Source organism: Fopius arisanus, unplaced genomic scaffold (assembly GCF_000806365.1).
Source record: "Fopius arisanus strain USDA-PBARC FA_bdor unplaced genomic scaffold, ASM80636v1 scaffold00032, whole genome shotgun sequence".
NCBI lineage: Eukaryota > Metazoa > Arthropoda > Insecta > Hymenoptera > Braconidae > Fopius > Fopius arisanus.
In genome coordinates this window covers 550860-569155 of record NW_011887771.1, presented here as the reverse complement: position 1 = coordinate 569155, position 18296 = coordinate 550860, and the positions used below count along the sequence as shown (strand labels likewise).

At 35.2% G+C, this 18296-nt stretch overlaps 5 protein-coding genes across 6 annotated transcripts; 4 read left to right on the top strand and 1 right to left on the bottom strand.

Moving 5' to 3' along the window:
- Positions 1-69: 69 nt before the first annotated feature.
- On the bottom strand, positions 70-12460 carry LOC105265787 (COMM domain-containing protein 4). Of its 2 annotated transcripts, none has more exons than XM_011303496.1 (10): positions 12372-12460; positions 12085-12303; positions 11967-12010; positions 4025-4057; positions 3614-3685; positions 3059-3127; positions 1733-1772; positions 1459-1659; positions 662-814; positions 70-218 (listed from the first exon to the last, which is right to left on the bottom strand). In XM_011303496.1, the coding sequence occupies exons 4-10, from the start codon at positions 4025-4027 to the stop codon at positions 181-183; spliced, it is 576 nt and encodes a 191-aa protein (XP_011301798.1). In that variant the 5' UTR covers positions 4028-4057; positions 11967-12010; positions 12085-12303; positions 12372-12460; the 3' UTR covers positions 70-180. The 2 variants fall into 2 exon arrangements, with proteins under 2 accessions (XP_011301798.1, XP_011301799.1); XM_011303497.1 differs by having other exon boundaries at positions 12085-12293; positions 12372-12423.
- Positions 4730-6292, top strand: LOC105265871 (uncharacterized). Its single transcript, XM_011303641.1, has 3 exons — positions 4730-4819; positions 4942-5108; positions 5575-6292. The coding sequence occupies exons 1-3, from the start codon at positions 4775-4777 to the stop codon at positions 6290-6292; spliced, it is 930 nt and encodes a 309-aa protein (XP_011301943.1). The 5' UTR covers positions 4730-4774.
- LOC105265869 (uncharacterized) lies at positions 9470-11498 on the top strand. Its single transcript, XM_011303640.1, has 4 exons — positions 9470-9623; positions 9702-9853; positions 10888-11233; positions 11326-11498. The coding sequence occupies exons 1-4, from the start codon at positions 9470-9472 to the stop codon at positions 11496-11498; spliced, it is 825 nt and encodes a 274-aa protein (XP_011301942.1).
- A 390-nt stretch (positions 12461-12850) lies between the features above and the next one.
- On the top strand, positions 12851-14870 carry LOC105265788 (TELO2-interacting protein 2). The gene is made up of 5 exons (XM_011303498.1): positions 12851-13399; positions 13474-13602; positions 13811-13972; positions 14049-14255; positions 14421-14870. The coding sequence occupies exons 1-5, from the start codon at positions 12875-12877 to the stop codon at positions 14688-14690; spliced, it is 1293 nt and encodes a 430-aa protein (XP_011301800.1). The 5' UTR covers positions 12851-12874; the 3' UTR covers positions 14691-14870.
- Positions 14871-15084: 214 nt separating this feature from the next.
- Positions 15085-18262, top strand: LOC105265786 (Probable cytochrome P450 304a1). The gene is made up of 7 exons (XM_011303495.1): positions 15085-15226; positions 15338-15589; positions 15849-16021; positions 16101-16370; positions 16458-16750; positions 16892-17148; positions 17929-18262. Exons 1-7 carry the CDS (start codon positions 15136-15138, stop codon positions 18108-18110), a joined length of 1518 nt encoding a protein of 505 aa, XP_011301797.1. The 5' UTR covers positions 15085-15135; the 3' UTR covers positions 18111-18262.
- Positions 18263-18296: the final 34 nt, after the last annotated feature.

Below are 18296 nucleotides of genomic sequence, written 5' to 3'. Positions count from 1 at the left end.
ACAGCGGCACTATTATCCTCGCATCTTATCATCTATCATGACGCATACAATACTCAACTCGTCATTCGATTATGTGTAAACTTTGTATATTCATTTATTGAGAAATAAAAAAAAAACGTGTACAAAAAAATCATCGGTGGTCCTGTTCTTTACTTCCAGTTTCGGGAATTTACGAGGGATTCATATGCCCTCCATCATCGCTCTAACTCTTTTCATCTCTGTGGGAAGAAAATGAAAGGTTTATTATTTACTAACGAGAATTAGGGAGAGGTGTACAGAGAAAAATCTAATTTCGACGGAGAATATTTACTTCAGACAAGAAAATATTCTCTTATTAAAACTAAAATTTCATTTTTTAGGAGTTTGATTATATAATACTTTGTACGAAAAGCACAGAATCGTAAATAGTAATGATAATAACATTAATAATAATACATGTAATATATATTCCATATTATTATTATATGATTCATTTTTTCAATTTGCCAACTAAATTGCAAGTGTAAAATCTAAAGGAAAAATTACGATTACGAATTCGCAGTTGAAAAAAAATGTTATGGTTTCTTGTTTGAAGTACATCATCTTTATCATAACTATTCTTTCTTTCCGGTGTCCAAACTCATCAAGTCCGATATGGTAATATATTTTTGGGGATAAATACCCTCAAGAAGAACAGGAAGTTGACTCTTCGGTACGTTGATGGATGTAGTTGTTTCGATGCCATCCAACTTTTTCAATTTCAGTGACATTTTTATGAAGCTCGATGTGTTAACCTCATCACTGGGTAACATCTCCCCCGAGGATAAATGACTCACTACAGTGGAACAAACAGGTTGATGAATAATGCATTGCACGAACAATTTGTCAAAAATTTCCCCTCGAGTAATTTCTAAAATAGAAATTCTTAAAAATATTACACCCGTTAGAGGTTTTTCTATTCTGATTTACTAATATTCTCCTTTTTAGACTAAGATAAGTAGCTCAATTAACTAGTCAGCAATTAGTTGATTGATGGACTGCTCAGGGAGATTTTCCAGAAATAAAAAAAACGTGCACTATCGAAAAAAATCGCGAATTATAATGCACATTATTCAATGGGTTTGAAATTCTAAATTTCTCTCCTTCAACAATTTTGCTAAACAAATTATTTATAAGACAAATTATGTTTTCGGAATCATCGATTCTTGCGTTTTTCTTAAACTTTTCAAAAATTCGTAAAGCTTTAGAAAAAAACACAGGGAAATTAAGTATTCCGCGCTCCTGAAACTTTGTGAGTAATGAATAATTATAAAATGTGGAAACGGTATATTTTTTAGGGTCAACCCGATCAGCAATTCTTCAAAAAAAAAAAACGGTAATTTTATCTAAAAAAAATATCCCGCAAAATTTTTTTTGTGGGTAACCCGCGATTATCGTTAAGCATTTCAAGTTATTTTGAGTTATAAAAATATTATTTACATCTGAGAGACTGAGCCGTTAGTGAATCCAAAATGCAATTAAAATTATCAGTATGTAGACGTCCAATAGCAACACTGTGTTCCCTAGGAAGTCCCAATTGCTGAAGTTCACTGCTCAAATCCGTAGCATTTACTCCATACCGCACAGATGAGATTAAAATTAATTCCATTGCTGCAATGATGGCCTTAGCGTCGTCGAACTCTGAAAAAAATTCACAGATCAAATAAAAAAACAACACCAAGAGAATGTAAATTCTCATTTTAATGGATGTTACCGAGTTTTGCATCATACGTAAGCTTCTTAACTTTATCCTCCTGCAACGATAAAAAATTTGTAACAACGCAAATGACAACTGGACTCGTTTCCATTAAGATAATAGAAAAATAAAAAAGAATGAAAAAGATGCAAATAAATTTTGCTGGGACTCGCAACGAATGAGTCTATGGAAATTTCAAGAGGAGAAAACAGGGATGAAGGAGTGCGTCATTAGATCTCATCCGGCTTGTTCTCAACTCATAACTTCACCATTCCTGTCAATTCTGTGTCTCTTCGTCTTCCTTTGCATTTACAATGAATCACTATTTTTCACGTATTGCTTTCAGAGGATGTAATATTTATTTATTACTGTGCACTGAGAGGAAAATCTACTTGCTATCATGAAATCCTTTCTTCAGTGAAAATATCTTGTGCATTTTTGCTCAATTTTTTGCTGGCAAGAAATTTGAGTTTTGGAGTTAAGGAGATGATTACTGAATGGAAATATGAAGTTTTTCAGGTGTGAGATACTGTTTAAAGATGGAACCTTTTTGCCAAAATTTATGTTTTTTTTTTTCAACTATCCCGTAAATTATTGATAGGATTGACGTAGAAAAATATAATGTTTTGGTATTTTGTCATAATTTAGTGTAACTGTTGTCATTATTTTTGAAAGTTGAGATGAGCAAAAAATGATATTGCTTTTCTTCGAATTTAAAGCGACTGAGCGTAAACGATGGGAATATTCTTGTAATAGCTGGAGGTTTTCCTCTGCATAAATTTTCTCTAAATCGAATCATTCACTGAATCGAAGCGTTTAGTTACTTTTGGTTACTGTCATCTGATTCTCATCTTCTGATAATGAAAAAATTATTTCTTATAACAAGAAATTGTCGTTTTACGCTGCTAAAAATTCCGCGAAACTTCAGTCACAAAGTCATCTAGATTTAATTAACCGAGTTTGAAAGGAATTTTAATAAAAAACGGCGACTATATTTGTGTCGTTGAATGAGTATGTATTTTTTAATTTTACTAAAAGCTTGAATTTTCAACTTGTTCATAGGCTTTCAATGCCGTATAGATCTAGAAATGGAGAATTCAAATGGAAATTCAAAAAATTCAATGATTTGTTGAAGAATTCTACAGAAGTGTCATGTCGCTTTGTTGCTATTAAGAATTTCAAGTTTTTTCATTTGAAAGTTTATACGTAATTTTCCAACATTCAATATACGAATTCGTATCCCAAAAAATTTGAGGAAAGAACTAAAGAAATTTTCAGTAATTTTCACTCAATTTTTTTATGCAAATTCCTGTAATATTGAAAATAAATTTATAATTCACTCACGTCTAGTTCATTTCCGCCGACGATTGACTTCACCACCAATTGCCCCAAAAGCTTGACTTTGATGGACGTCTGAAAGAAAAATCGTCAGCGATATAATTCATTAATCAATTGACAGAAAATCCCGTGAAATCTCAAAATTTTCATTAAAAACTAGGAATTCCCCAGGAATTTATTCCGTGAATTTCAATACGCCTTAGGAATACATTATAATCTTGCAAGTGTTACGGTTCATTAGAAAAGCGCCAAAAACGAATTATCGAAAATGAAAAATGATCGAATCGTTGCCGATAAAGAAGTGGCGAATTCTAAATTTGAATTAAATGAGTTCAGTTTATTTAAATCATCAATTCTTGGAAACTATCAAGGAGAGAGCCATCAAAGAAAGCTTTTGTAATAACTAATTAAATGTTCGATATAAAAGGAATAAGGATAAAGCCGAGGGTTATTTGATTAACTACTTAACAAAACGATTCTTAAACAATAGGTCCCTAATTCTCGAAAGCCTTTCAAGTTTCACCGCAGTCTCCCTTTAATATTCATGATCATCTAATTTACCATTCGTGATAGTACATTGATCTCAGCGAGAAGCCAATCAGGGCAGTCTCCATCCCCCAAGAATCGGAATCGCTGCAATTAAAAATCAAAACATCAAAATCCACGGAAACGTGTTAAATCTCCAATTTCCAATTCTCCAATTTCCAATTCTCCAATTCTCCAATTCTCCGATTCTCCAATTCTCCTAAATATCAATTACTCTAAAAAGCCATCAACTTCAAGAGTAAACATCAAAAAAGAATTTCTTCATCTGCAAAAAAGTCCTCCACCGTTTTCACTTCAAACCAATAGTTTTAAAAATAAATCAATAATTCAGAGAAATGTTGAATTATTCCAATAATTCGAATTATTTTCCGATTGGCTACCAAATCATGTTAGTAATATTTGAATAATTAATTTTAATAGACTTACCATTTTATTCTATTGTTCGATCACTGTTCAAAACTGCAAAAAAATCACGGGTGAATTAATACAATAAACTACAGACTGTTTCAGATTTGTAATGAATCGTCGATCAGATTGAATAATATAATCGAAATATATCACACATTATATTACCTTCGTACATAAAATATAAAAATCATAAAGTGTATCCCTCATAGTAAAATATATAATTTAACAAATTTTTCTCTGGAGTATATTCATTTATATGACAATGAAGAAATATTTACATACCGAAATGTATAAAAATTTGGAAAGATGGGTGGAAGCTTTAGCTGATCGTAATAAAGATGCCGTCGATAATCGATTAGGGGTGGATGATGAAATTAAAGGGCAACAGCAAAATAATATGATGAAAAATGGTGAGGATGGAAAACCCGATGTGTTTGCACAGTCGACGAACAGGAGATTGACGTGGGTAGGTTTCACTACAGTGGACAACGGCCACATGTGTACAGAATGAATTCCCAAATGCAATTCTAAGGATCTGCGGGGTGAAACGAGACGAAGAAACTGGTATGAACTCATTGGAGACTAAACAGGAGCTGTACGATAGCATAAATACTGGGGGATAGATGAAATCCTGTGGCATTATTGTGCAGACTCGGCTGGTGGTGCTACATCAGTGGCAAAATCCGCTGGATTCATAAAAAGTATTGGGATTATTCCCCTCCAGCAAGTGGTAATTTAGTCATTAAGTTCTGACAACCGATCATCCAAATGTCAAGTTTATTCGTCTTTGTTCTATTAAGTGCGTCGATCAGGGTGAGCGAAAATTTATGATTGAACTCTGAAGTATTTCTTTTAAACTTCTGTGAAAATATCAATTTTCCGCCCCTTTGTTTCCTTTTTTTTTCTCTTTGGGTGGCGTAAATGCAATTTTTCAGCGCGGAAGTTGTACGCCAACACGAGTAATACTCGACGGCAACACGAGGGAGCTTCCAGCACCGTTGACATCCTGGTACCTTTGGGACACTGATGGAGGACTTTTTTCACCACGTATCCCTCAGTTTGACATGTACCGGCCAGGGAAGGCTCAGGGAAGGAACTTCGGGTGAATATTAATCCAATTCCATTTTGCAAAAAATAACTCTGCGTCGAGGTACTCCATACGCTAGAGACAAAACTAGGCTGGAGATAATCAGATAATCAATCTTTTTTCAAAGCGTCACTTGGTCGGAATAAATCATTAGCATTAAATCATTAGCATTGAATCATTAGCACTTGTAACTTCTCCCGAAGTAAAGAACTCCCAGAAATAAAAAACTAGAATAGTTAGAAAATTTGAAATCGTGAGAAATTGTATTTTGCGAACATCTCGACAACTGTTCAACCGATTAAGATTATTTCGTTTTAAAAATATGTATTTCAATGTTATCTACATCAACCATAAAATGCTATGAAGTAGACGTTCCTACAATGTTTTCGAGATATTTAAATTTCTCGTTTTTTTTGGAATCTGGTAATTACTGGGTCATTATCATTATAAAAACATGCACGTAGAAAATGTTCTTTTGCAGTTACTACCCCTTGGGGAGAATGCGTGCGGAAAGATTGCCGATGGGATTCCTGAATGGTCGTCAGCCCACTCGCCTGTTGGAGACACGATGTGAAAATCTGGAGGACCTGAAAAGGCAGGATTTCTTCATGTCCTCCGGAACACCAATCAGGTGTCGTCGAACAATTCGACAGTGGACGATGCAGGAACCATTGTACGTTGAGGAACCCCGCTGGATTCCCCTGGACGTAAAAGGAGACTTCAACGAGGAACCAGGATTCAACGAGGAGGACCCCTTCATCCTCGCCAGGGGCAGACGATCGACCGATAAAAATCAATCAAACTCATCGAGGGCTAAGCGTGAAATTCATCAGAGTGCGAACATGATTGAGGATACTGATGACAGAATGAAGAACTTCTACAGGGAATTGGAAAGATATCTGGCTGGTCGCAGTGGATATGTGCAACCCAGGAACAAACACTCCGATATCATGGACATCCTCAATGAACCCTTCTTCATATCTCGTGGCAAGAAGTCCAGAAGCAAAAAGAACGATCTCCAGAGGGCTGTGGATTCGGATGTTCATCTGCAGAGTTCACCAGGAAGTTATCGTCCCGTTCGCGATCGCAGGGGGGAAATCGTCGAGCAACTGCTGAAGGAACAGGATCCATTCTATATTGCCAGGGGAAAAAAATCGACGAATGATCGTTTGTCGATTATTGAGGACTGGAAGAAGTGAGATGAGATGGTGGGAATTTTTTAGTGTTCTGTGGCCCAGTGAACTGAGGAAATTATGATATTTAAGGCCCGCATGGACTGTCTGGAAAAGATAATTTACTCCGAAATTGGGGCTTCTAATTACTCCGTCAATTAATCATTTTTTCCGATAATTGTTAGCTAGCGGCCTAGTTGTTGATAACCGCTAGAACGCTAGCTAACAATTATTGAAAAAAACGATTAATTGCCAAAGTAATTAGGAATCCAAATTTCGGAGTAAATTATCTTTTCTAGATAATCCACCCGAGCCTTAAGGAGTTATTCCGGATATTTTATCATTTTTACATGTTCTTCACGAATTTCTGAGAAACGGTTGGGAAAATTCATTCGAAAAAATATCTTTTTTTTCAATTTTATTATCATTCAATGCCTCACCAAATTTCATCACCGTGAAAAAATTTTCACCGTGGAAAAAAATTCGCCAAAAAACCATAAAAATAGATGCACGACTATAAAAATTGGCGAGGCATTGAAGAATGACAAAATCAAAAAAAGATATATTTTTTCGCGTCAATCTGATAAACAGTTTCCCTGAAATTTATTTAAAAAACGTGAAAAATAAAAATATATTGGCAATAACTTCTTGAGACCCGCATGTACTATCTACCGAAAGTATCTTTAATTTGAATTTTATCTCAGTGGAAAATATTTCTAAATTAAGATCTAGGTTCTGTTGCGAAAACCACTCGAGTGGTTATAAAAAAATAATGATTAGAAAGGGAAAAAATTGTTGAAGATCGAAATATTGATTTCAAAGGAACTACCAAGTTAAGAGAAAACTAATAAATAATGCGCAGTTGACCATCGCCACCATTTGACAGTTAATTTTGATTCAATATTGTTATTAACTGTCAAATATATACTTTTCCCCGATTATAGTGGCTGATAAATTGTCTATTGTTAATAATTTTTCCGTAAACTTTCTGGATCCCTTGGAATAAAAATCTCCACCTGCCGCCCTTCAACAATTTTTCCTTCGTTTAATGATTATTTTTTAATAATTATTGGAATGGTTCATGCAACATAGTTTTAAATTGAGCAATATTTTAAAAACAACAAGATTTTCACAAAGAATTCAAATGAAAGATTAGGTTCGATAAATAGATATGCATGCGTGTTTTAATGATAAAATTCTAATGATCTTGTTTCACGTGTTCACAGAATCGAGGGAATGAGATATTTCGGTACATATTTAATCAAAGTGGTGGCAAATGTGCTTTGTGTCATTAAAATAGTTTATTATTTTGATGTTCCATTTTGTTGAAATGAGAATATATGTCATGTTGATCGATCATCCGTTCCGGTGATTCTGAATTTTTTATGCCAATGACCGTGTGATGCGGGGGTAAGAGGGAGTCATGAAATTATCATAAAAATTGAGAGAAGAAAAACGTCCGATATCGAGTGAAAATTCAAGGGGGAGAGAAAGAATCGAGTTGAGGGAGTCAGTGGAATGTGCGAAAACAATTGCTTGGAATTAATTCGTAAATTTCTACACCATCTACTCTAAATTTTTGTATCGGACGTTTGTTTCAGACTATTTTACTTTAGTTATTTCGATATCACCGTGCATTCCAACGAGTCAGTTGAATTAAAAATGAGATTCAATGTTTTTCAGGTGTAATTTCGTACAAGTTACCCTCTTTTTTTTTTGGTGAATAAAGGGGTGAAAATGAAGGAAGTCAGCAGTCGGGTGATGTTATTTATGATGTAGATGTGAGATAATTTGTCAGCAAGATGATGAAAAGAAACGACCCACTGCTTTTGCACACATGGTACCCCAATCTCGCATTAGTTATCAAAACAAATGGCCATGTAGTCGTAGTACACTGTCCTGTCGCGTATTAAAGGGACGCACTCTGTTGCTTCCTTTTCATTTATCTTGTGCAAAGATTATTGAGAGTAAGAACAATATTATGAAATATAACTGAATTCACCGCAACGAGTCCAATAAAAATGTTGAAAGATGGAAGAAGAAACGGGGGAGTGGATGTTTACCAAAAAATTTTATGCTATCGCGCTTATTTATTCCCAGTGCAATTACATTTCTGTAATGGTTTTCGATTTATGATATTGGTGGTGGTGAATGGCCGGAAAAATCATACGTGTTATGGGTTTTGGAGGGAAAATATGACGAATGAAAAATAATAAAAATATAATCGGAAAGTGCCGAGTGTATGCGCGTAGGCGAGAGGAGAGAAATACCACCTCCACAGTTGGGTTTAGGGGCGCGGGATTTTTGCACCAATCGGAAGACTGGATGTGCGACAGGTGGTGAGTATATAAGAATGGGGTACAGCTACCCTTGGTGAACATTTTCCAACTATCCTTTGGTCCAGTGTGAAAAATCTACTATTTTCAAATTCGTAATCTGGTGAGAATTCTTGACCAATTCATTAAAACTCTTCATTTCATTTCGATTTCTTTGATTTTAATCGATCTACTCTGGCAATCCGCTGGTTCGTTTAGTTTCTGCAGACTTGACACTGTTTTTGTCGGAAGATTGCCGGTGAGTTTCTTTAATTTATACCTTTGATTGTGATCATCCGAGAATTTTAATTCGTTATCTCAGCCTGTGAGGATTTATTTTATCTAGTGCTGTATACATGTGCTGACAGAACACTCTCGGAGGTATTTCTTTTACCCGGGGATGACGCGAGTAATGTGCACTGGCAGGGGTTGAAAGCATTGTTAAACGAGTTACGGAAGTGTTCTGTGTTTTTTCAATGGGTTTTTCAAGTTCGTTAGGAGACTGTGATGCTTGTCTGTCACTATGAAATATCATGACGTTAATTCCCTTCAAAGTTTCTTCCCAACCTTGATGAATAAGTCTACACTGAGAAAAAAGGTCTATTATTGAGTAGCTATCTGATTTTGCAACCGAAATAATTTCGTCTAATTACATATTAATGTACACCAAACACTTTGCATTTGGTGCAATAAATTTTCCATAATTGAATACAAAAATGAAGGATTTTGTTTAACGTAAATAAAGAACTTCTTGACACAATTGCTTTTTTTATAGATTTTCAGAATATCTATTGTTTAGAAATATTTTTGCTTGGTCCATAATTTTGTTGGTGTGGGTTTTCTATTTTTTTCTTCTTTCATTGAAAAACAGAGAAGAACTCTTAAAGGAATGTGGCACGTAATCGGGATAACAGTCGTTTTCCTCGTCTCACAATCTGTCGAAGGGTCTCAAGACGTCTATCTGAGTAACAATGAAAAACAGAAGATGATTAATCGGTTGGATGCGATGAAAATGGGACTGTCTCTTGTTCCGCACGATGCAAGTACGCGAGGATTTGTTAAAATTATAACAACTGGGGTACAGACACCTGAAAATAAAATAGAATTAACAACAATTCTAGTTCCGAAAGGACTGAAAGAATCGTTGAGGCATTTGCAAAGAAGATCGATTCTAAAAATGGATTTTCGTGATGGTCCGATAATGCACCGGCTCAGCTCGAGGAGTCCTGAATTCGCGAGATGGGCTTTTTGGCCGGATATCGAGAGTGATAAGGCAAGAATATTTCCAATTTGCTATCCATCGTGTGCAGAAAAAAAAATTGAAATTTGAGAATTTTTTCGAGATTCTGTCCGCAATTTGTGACTAGCAATCGGATTAAATGCAGAGAACTTAAAATTTATATATTTTATATAATGAATCAAGGAAACAAATCAGTGAATAGATTTCATTTCTTTTTTGGGTGATAAATTTCATCACATTTACGTAATGAATCCCGGAAAAAATATCCCAGGGAAAAAATATCCCACACATTCAAAACGTGTTAAAACTCGCTCAATTTATTTATTTTTTAATTTAATTATTTTTTTCGTTGTCTATTTTTTCAGGGGCTCTAATTTTCCTATGGTCTATCAAATTGGGTGGGTTTTAACACGTTTTGGGTGTGTGGGCTATTTTTTCCGGGGATATTTTTTCCGCCTACCTTACGGAATTAGGAGATGAATTCTTTGGTGTAGATTTTTTTGCAAAACGAAAGTGGAAAGTAGTAATTATAAATTTCAAGGATTTAATCGAGGACTATTCTATTGCGATTGATTTGAGCTAATGTCGAGAGTATTATCAATTTTTTAGACTTGGAAAAATTTCTTCCATATGGAAATAATCGCGAATTCAATCCTCCCGGCATGTCCGGAAAATAGACGGAGTGTTACCAAATTTATTTTCCATAATCGAAACAGTCAAAACAATAAATGAAATCGATTAACAATAATTAATTAATCGTATAAACTCCAACGATGATAAGTCCTAGGGTGCAGTGCACATTTAAACTATTTTTTTATGGAATCGAGAAAAAAGAGAAATATAATACCAAAAAATTCCAAATAAAAAGGATCGATAGAAACACCAACAAATCGTATGATTTTCAGATAAAAAAAAAAACAATGCGATGGGGTAAAGAATAAATTGAATCTCGAAGAATTGATGAATTTTATTTTTTTCTCTACACACATTGATTTGAAGTTCTGCGCCTATTTGCGGAGTAATTCCCTGTAAATTGGTGTATATATATCTATATATATATATAACAGATTATCAGCTCCATGGAGCAACATCGAAATCACGCTTTGGTCCTTCAGGAAGGCAGAAATCCTTCGTTCAGTCCCTGGGGTGGTAAACGTGACTCGAGTGCGTATAAACCAGATCCAAAAATAAGAAGACCAGCACGAGTGCCGTTCAACAGTTGGGGTGGCAAACGCGATGGTGAACATACAGGTGTCATTAAGAAGCCATTCAACAGCTGGGGTGGCAAGAGGTCTTTACTGATCGGGGATATCCTACGTGCACCAACTGGTGATATTTCGAGAAATTCCTGGCGTCATTCAGTGATTGATAATCCAAAATTAGTCACTCTTGACCCACACGATTTTCCGATGAGTAAGTTAATGAGTTTAAGGAAATGAATTGCTGAGGGAGAGGAAAGAAACCAATCGACTGTGGCAATTAATATTGTTATTCACCCTTTGCAGATGATTTTGATGAAATGGAGAAAAAGGAATTCAAGCCTGAGGGCATGTCCATCAATAATAACATGCCTAGAGTACCTTTTGGACCTTGGGGTGGACGCAAACGTCAGAGTGACGAATCAAGCGAGAATTACATGTCTGTCTCACCCTCATCTTCTTATGTTGATTCTGAATAAAGTACAATCCCATGAATTATCATGATAAAGGGTCAACAGGTCAATTTCTGGACGATTTAAACGTTCATTGGATACTCCTTGAATAATAAAACGACAATTGTACTGTTGTTTAATCTGTCAATGTCTTATTAGTGATAATCATGTGATCAATCATCTTTTATTATCAATTAGAATTTTTGCTGTATTAAATATTTATTTGTTCAATTAGTCTTTGTTTTGGCGTTTTTAATTCAAATCTTTCTTTTCAGCTTGTAAAAATTCTCTTTTATCGCAAATGTTATCAGGACCTTCGAATTTGTGTCGAACGCTCAGTAATTGGCCTTTTTATCCTACTCCAGTTCGAATCCCAGAGAATATTCTTCAATCTGATTCGGCAGTGATGTTACGTAGTCAATAGACAAATTATACAGAATATTTGATAGATATCAGATATCAATGTATGAATAATTTAGTAGAAAGTCGACTCACTGAATCAATATTCTCCGATAAATGTGGAGGATCAGGGAGATTTCCTGGAAAAATTCAATAAATAGAGTGGAATATTGAATATTTATTTATGATGAAATATTGTGTTTGAAGGATGTACCTGTGCTGGGGACGGTTGACAAATCTTTTATTGTTGAATATGAATGAATAAAACTTTGGTGACCCAAGGGTTCTCTAATTTATCCAATTAATTGTTGTTTTTCTTTGGGGGAAATTGTCGAATTGTTGGGATGACAGCTCGGGGTTAGGACTTTTGTTTACGACGGTTATGTTTTTATCACCAGGATATGTGTGCGATATCTGTGAGGACTGCAACGAACTGCATCAGAAAAAATAAATTAACCAACGGCAAGTGCTGCCTCTTGTGGATTGAAATTCAAACCTCACCTTAGGACAAATCCAGAAATGCAGAGAATAGAAGTCATTCGTCTGATATATCAAAAAATAAAACGCAGAATCTCTCACAATTAACTTCAATTTGGTACCAATTTTTCATTACTTTTATCCAAATTGTTATTGAGATTTGCTACAACGATATTTCACTTGGAAGAGTAGATTAATTTATTCAAGAGATTTTTTTACTCTCAGCTGATTCTAATTTTTCTCTAACAATGGTGAATCCGAAGAATTTGACAATGAACATTTCACGGGAATCATAAAGACACGAAAAATAAAATTCTACAAGTGCACGGATGCTAGTCGAGGAAGACCGCAATAACAATTTGATAAAATTGTCTGGGATTTTCCACCAATACTTGGCAATTGGGCAATAATGAACTATGGACCAGAATAAATCTTCGGAGCATTTGAACTTGCTCGGCTGTTTGTGGATAATTGAAAAGTATTTCTCCGATAAATCGTTGAAGGAGAACTGAAATCAGATATTAGATATGGTGAATATGGAGGAATTATTGAGAGAAATGGAGAGCATGAAGATCACGGGTAACTCAGCATCAGCACATCTCTGGAAAAAATGTGTCGACATTTTTGTTCCTCAGCTAATGAGTGGAGTAGACTTACCAGGTGTGGAGGATGATTTTAAAGATTATCGAGGAATTCTGAATGACAGGTTGAAGGAGATCTGGGAGATATTCCACCGGATTTTTCTCGATTCCAATGAAGGTGCCAATGATCCAGAAGTTATGAGGATTATTGTCATTCATCTGATTGTCGTTGTTGGAGAGCAGAGCGAGAGGTGTCCTTGGAATACTGATGAAACATCAGGATTAGTCCAGAGTATTTTGACTGATATTTGTGCATTATTCGGAAATAACAGTTTATCAAGTATCTTCTGCGGTCCTGATGACAAACTCCAAACGATTTTGATGATTCTTAGGCCTAAACTGATGAAGGATACGTGGAAAACTTATCCTGGAGCTGTAGTCTGTTATAAATGGCTGTTGAACCAAATTGAGGTATTTCTTTGATTTATAGAATTGTACAATTGCCTTTTCACTTCATCATGTTAATTTTTTTAATGGTGTTTCAGATCCCTGAATTGACAAAATATTTATCTAATATTCTTCCAACGGCATTAATTATCTTTGACGATTTTGTCCCCGAAAACAGAATTATTGGATTAGAATGTATTTACAGAATAATTCAACACTCCTCGACGGTACGTACTCTGAAGCAATCTTGAATATACTTTATTTTCTTTCAAGATAAATGTATTTTTATTTCTCGGGAAACTTTCATCAGTATTCTCTAATTAAAGCGTTAATTAGTGAATAACGACAACCGACTAATAAAGAGAGAAGAGTAATTGAGAATTTTTCTGTATATATTATCACATAATTGGGAGAAATACTTTTGTTTGTCCTCAGCACAGAGAATTCATAGAGAATGGATATGCAGCTGTAATCTACGATGCTGTGGAAAAATTAACACATCACCGTGATGTGAGATATATCATCCCAACATTCACTTGTATCACAAGTGTTTTGGCTGTAATTGAGAATAATAATCACTCGATAAACAGATTTGAGGTAAATGTTATTTCATTGTGCAGTCTAATGTCTCAACTCCGATTACGTAATTTTAATATCTCGTGGTTTATCTCAGTGGTCGAAGAGAGATGATGTGATAGCAACAATTCTAGACAATATGGAAATGGAGCAGGACTTGGACTTACGTCATGCCTATATGATGAGTTTACCTCAGCTTTTAACTGACCTGGGATGTGCCAAATGGTTGCAGAGATTGATTAGGATAATTGAGGAATACTGCAGTCATCACACTGACTTGAGAACACTCAAAGCAACTCTGCAGGTAAATTAGCAGATAAATCTTTAATTACATCTGTTGTTTAATTGGATCAGTAATAATTAAGATCAGTATTAATTGGTTGATGTATAATTGGAGTAGATGTTTGAATATAAAATGAATAATTACATTAATAATGAAGGTTTTATTTATTATTATTTTTTTCTCCAGACTGCAGAAGTGATACTCACATTATTTCATCTGAGAATTCCAGCCCACTGCACCCCTCTCTACACAGCATTTCTCAAACTCCATCTCGATCTAACCGAAACGCCAATTTTTGATAAGGAAATAACTAACAGTTTAGAGAGATGTATTTACACTCTGTATCAATTAACACCAAATGTCGGCTCGGTAATAATGCGAGACGATCGGATCCGTACGATCATTGAGGATAGTCTGCTTTTTGCCTGCACTGGTGATACAAAATATTGTAATTAGACTTTGTGATGATAAATTAGTACTTGTAATCATTTTTTTTATGAGTATTGCACGTAGAGTAATGAAGCCGTAAATTTACTCAAAGATATACCAATGTACAGTTATTTTTCTCTTCGGTAGTTGAATGTATTTGTAATTTTCTAGTCTGAGAAATTCAATAAAATTATTTCTTCGAAATAAAATCAATATATTTCGAGAATTTCCATGGCCTCCCATTATTTTCCCCGATAATTACTCTATGATGATAGTAATTTCACTCATATGTTGCGAAAAGAAAAACCATTATCTCATATACTTCGCAATTTATTAAGACAATACGAAGGATGGATGAGCAAGTATCAAAGGTCGACTCTGGTGGTGGAGTTTTTGATAAAAGCTAAACTGCTATGCAGTTGAACTTCGTTGGTCATTCGATTAGTTGGTGGATTTTTGCAGAAGGAAGAACATGTCTCCTCTACTTCTTGCTATCACTGCACTCTTGATTCTGTACGCGTGTTACAATTTTGTTACTTCAAAACCTGGGAAAGCTCCACCCGGTGAGCAAACGTTATTATTCCCTCAAAATTATACTTCATACCGTTATATCTGCAGTAAGAAGCTGCAGCTGAATCCACTCTGATCTATCCACTATTGATATTTTCATCTAGGGTTGATACGACTTCCTGTATGGGGATCCTATTGGCTGCTGCTCTGGGGAGATTACTGGTTTCCTCACAATACTGTCGCCCACTACGTTAAAAAATATAAATCCAAGATAATCAGCTTGTGGATGGGAAAATACTACACGGTTATCGTCAACGATTATGAGACTGTGAAGGAAGTCCTCACCAGGAGGGAATTCGATGGGAGAGACACGAAGAGCTTCATGGGGTTGTCGAGATCCTGGGGAAAAACTCTGGGTAAAAATAATTTATCGATAAGCACCCTTTAAATATTATTTAATTCCTTACATCATGTTTTCTTAACAATATATGAAGAATTATTTTCTTGAGTACTTAAAAAATATCTTAATTGGATTACTGTAATGGATTAAAATTGAAAATGTAATCGGGATAAAAGGGATAGTCCCATTTATTAAACGAAACAAACTCAATGTTTTAAAATACCTGGAGCTTTAAAGAAACATCATTAAAAAAAAACTTTATTTTGCAATATCAGGTATTTTCTTCAATGACAGTGAGGAATGGCAAGAGCAGAGACGATTCGCCCTCCGGAACATGAGAGATTTTGGATTTGGAAGGCGACACGGAGGACTGGAGAGTCAATTCCAGGAGGAGCTGAGGGTTTTGGTGGACACGATAAAAAATGGGCCGATTAGTGAATCCGAAAAGGTGTACATCAGCAGAAAATTAAAAAATTGGATTGGAAAAAATGACATTTCAAAAATGAGAATGATTTATATGATTTTAGGGAGTTGTTAATGGAGATCTGGTGTACTTTCCAAATATTCTGTACCCATCATGTACCAATATAATTTGGTCCGTCTTGGCTGGCGAGAGATTCGGTCGAGAGCATCACGACGAGCTGAGACAATTATGCATTTATGCCTCGATGTTTCAAAAAGGAGGAGAAACAGCGATTGGAGCTGTTGCTATGACTCCCTGGCTGAGCCGTTTCGGAAACCTCTTCAGTTTCGGTGACTGGGTCGAGGGTCATCAGGGAATGACTCGATTCATCAAAGTAATAAACAACGCAATAGCCGCATTATCATTATCCCCTTTATCTCTGACAAACCGTTGTGTTTATAAATATAACTCATTTTTTTAGCGATACATTGATGAGCGAAGTGAAGCAGCCTTGGTTGATAAATCAATCGAGGGTTTTATCCCGGCGTATTTGAAGGAATTGAAAGAAGGAAAACTCACTGAAAATTTTTCTGAGGAGCAATTGGTGATGGTTGCCGTTGATTTTATGTTCCCCGCACTCTCAGCTGTACCGAGTACTATTGTTCATGCATTCAAGTGGCTGATGCACTATCCTGAGGTCATGAGAAAGGCTCAGGAGGAAATTGACAGAGTTGTTGGGATGGAACGATTTCCAGAATGGGATGACAGGAAAAAGCAAGTCTTTTTAATAATTAAGTAATGAGTAAAGAGTAACAATAATTCGCACAGTGGGGGGTATCGATTTTTTCGTTACGATTTACATTGAATTTATTCTGTAAAAATGTAATTTATATTTTAATCTCCTGTTTTTTTCAGTTTACCGTATACAGAGTCGGTTATTCGGGAGGTGATGAGAATAGAAACTTTGACGCCACTCGGTGTAATTCATAGATGTACAGAGAATACCAGTCTCAAAGGATATGATATTCCAGTCAATACTGTGGTATTGACTAACTTGTCAGCAATGCACAATGATTCCGACTTCTGGGGTGATCCTGAGAACTTCAGGCCAGAGAGGTTCCTCGATAAGAATGGACAGCCTGTGAAAGATTTCACTCTCCCGTTTGGACTCGGTAATTTCAACTCTAATCTTTAAACATAAGTGTCTTTTAGAAAAAAAATATAGTTGTTAGAAAAGATTTGCTTGTCGGTTCGAAAAATCGAGTAATTCTGTCGAACCAAGTTCTTGCATTTTTGCCTTTGTATTTACTTTTTTTTTAAATCGATCTCGAGTAACCCTATTTTTATTCTATTCTTTTAAGCGACTTTTAATTCTCGAAACTGAATTGTGCGAGGAAAATTTGAAAAAATAACATCTAAATGAATTCAACTTGTTTGCAAAATGGCGGATGGAGTAAAATTCCGAATTCAATCTTTAAGGCCCGGATAGACTGTCTGGAAAAGATAATTTACTCCAAAATTGGGACTTCTAATTACTCCGGCAATTAATCCTTTTTTCCGATAATTGTTAGCTAGCGGCCTAGTCGTTGACAACCGCTAGAACGCTAGCTAACAATTATTGAAAAAAACGATTAATTGCCAAAGTAATTAGGAATCCGAATTTCGGAGTAAATTATCTTTTCTAGATAATCCACCCGAGCCTTAATAATACTGGGAATTCTTGAATTTTGCATACAAAATTTTCTCAAAAACCCCAACAGTAAATAAATCGAGATGAAATAACACTTGAAAATTTAATTGAATTCTCTAGAATTTTTTGTTGGTTTTATTATTTAATAATCTTTCAATTTACCGTAAGGGCAGAGCAACTTCGAAATTTTTCATTGCTTTACTGATGAATTAATGATAATATTTTATTGAATAATAATGTTTTAATAAATGATTCTGTCTAGGTCGACGTGTCTGTGGAGGGGAAACGTTCGCGAGGTTTGTCATATTCGAGCTTTTCGCAACAATGCTACAGCAATTTGATTTTTCATTTGTCAAGGGACAACCGACAAGTCTGAAAGACAAATACCCGGGTTTAATCGTGCAACCGACAAGAACCTGGATCAAACTCACGGCTCGAAGCTGATTTAATGAATATACCCATGTTAATCTCGAGAAAAATTCTCGAATCTATTTTCCGTTTGTGAATGTCAGAAATTACTGTTAAAGAATCAATTACAAATAATGGACAATTAAATACTCGATAATAAAGTATTATGAAAATACACTGAACTCGAATTAATGCACTAATTATTCTTGATTATACTGTTCA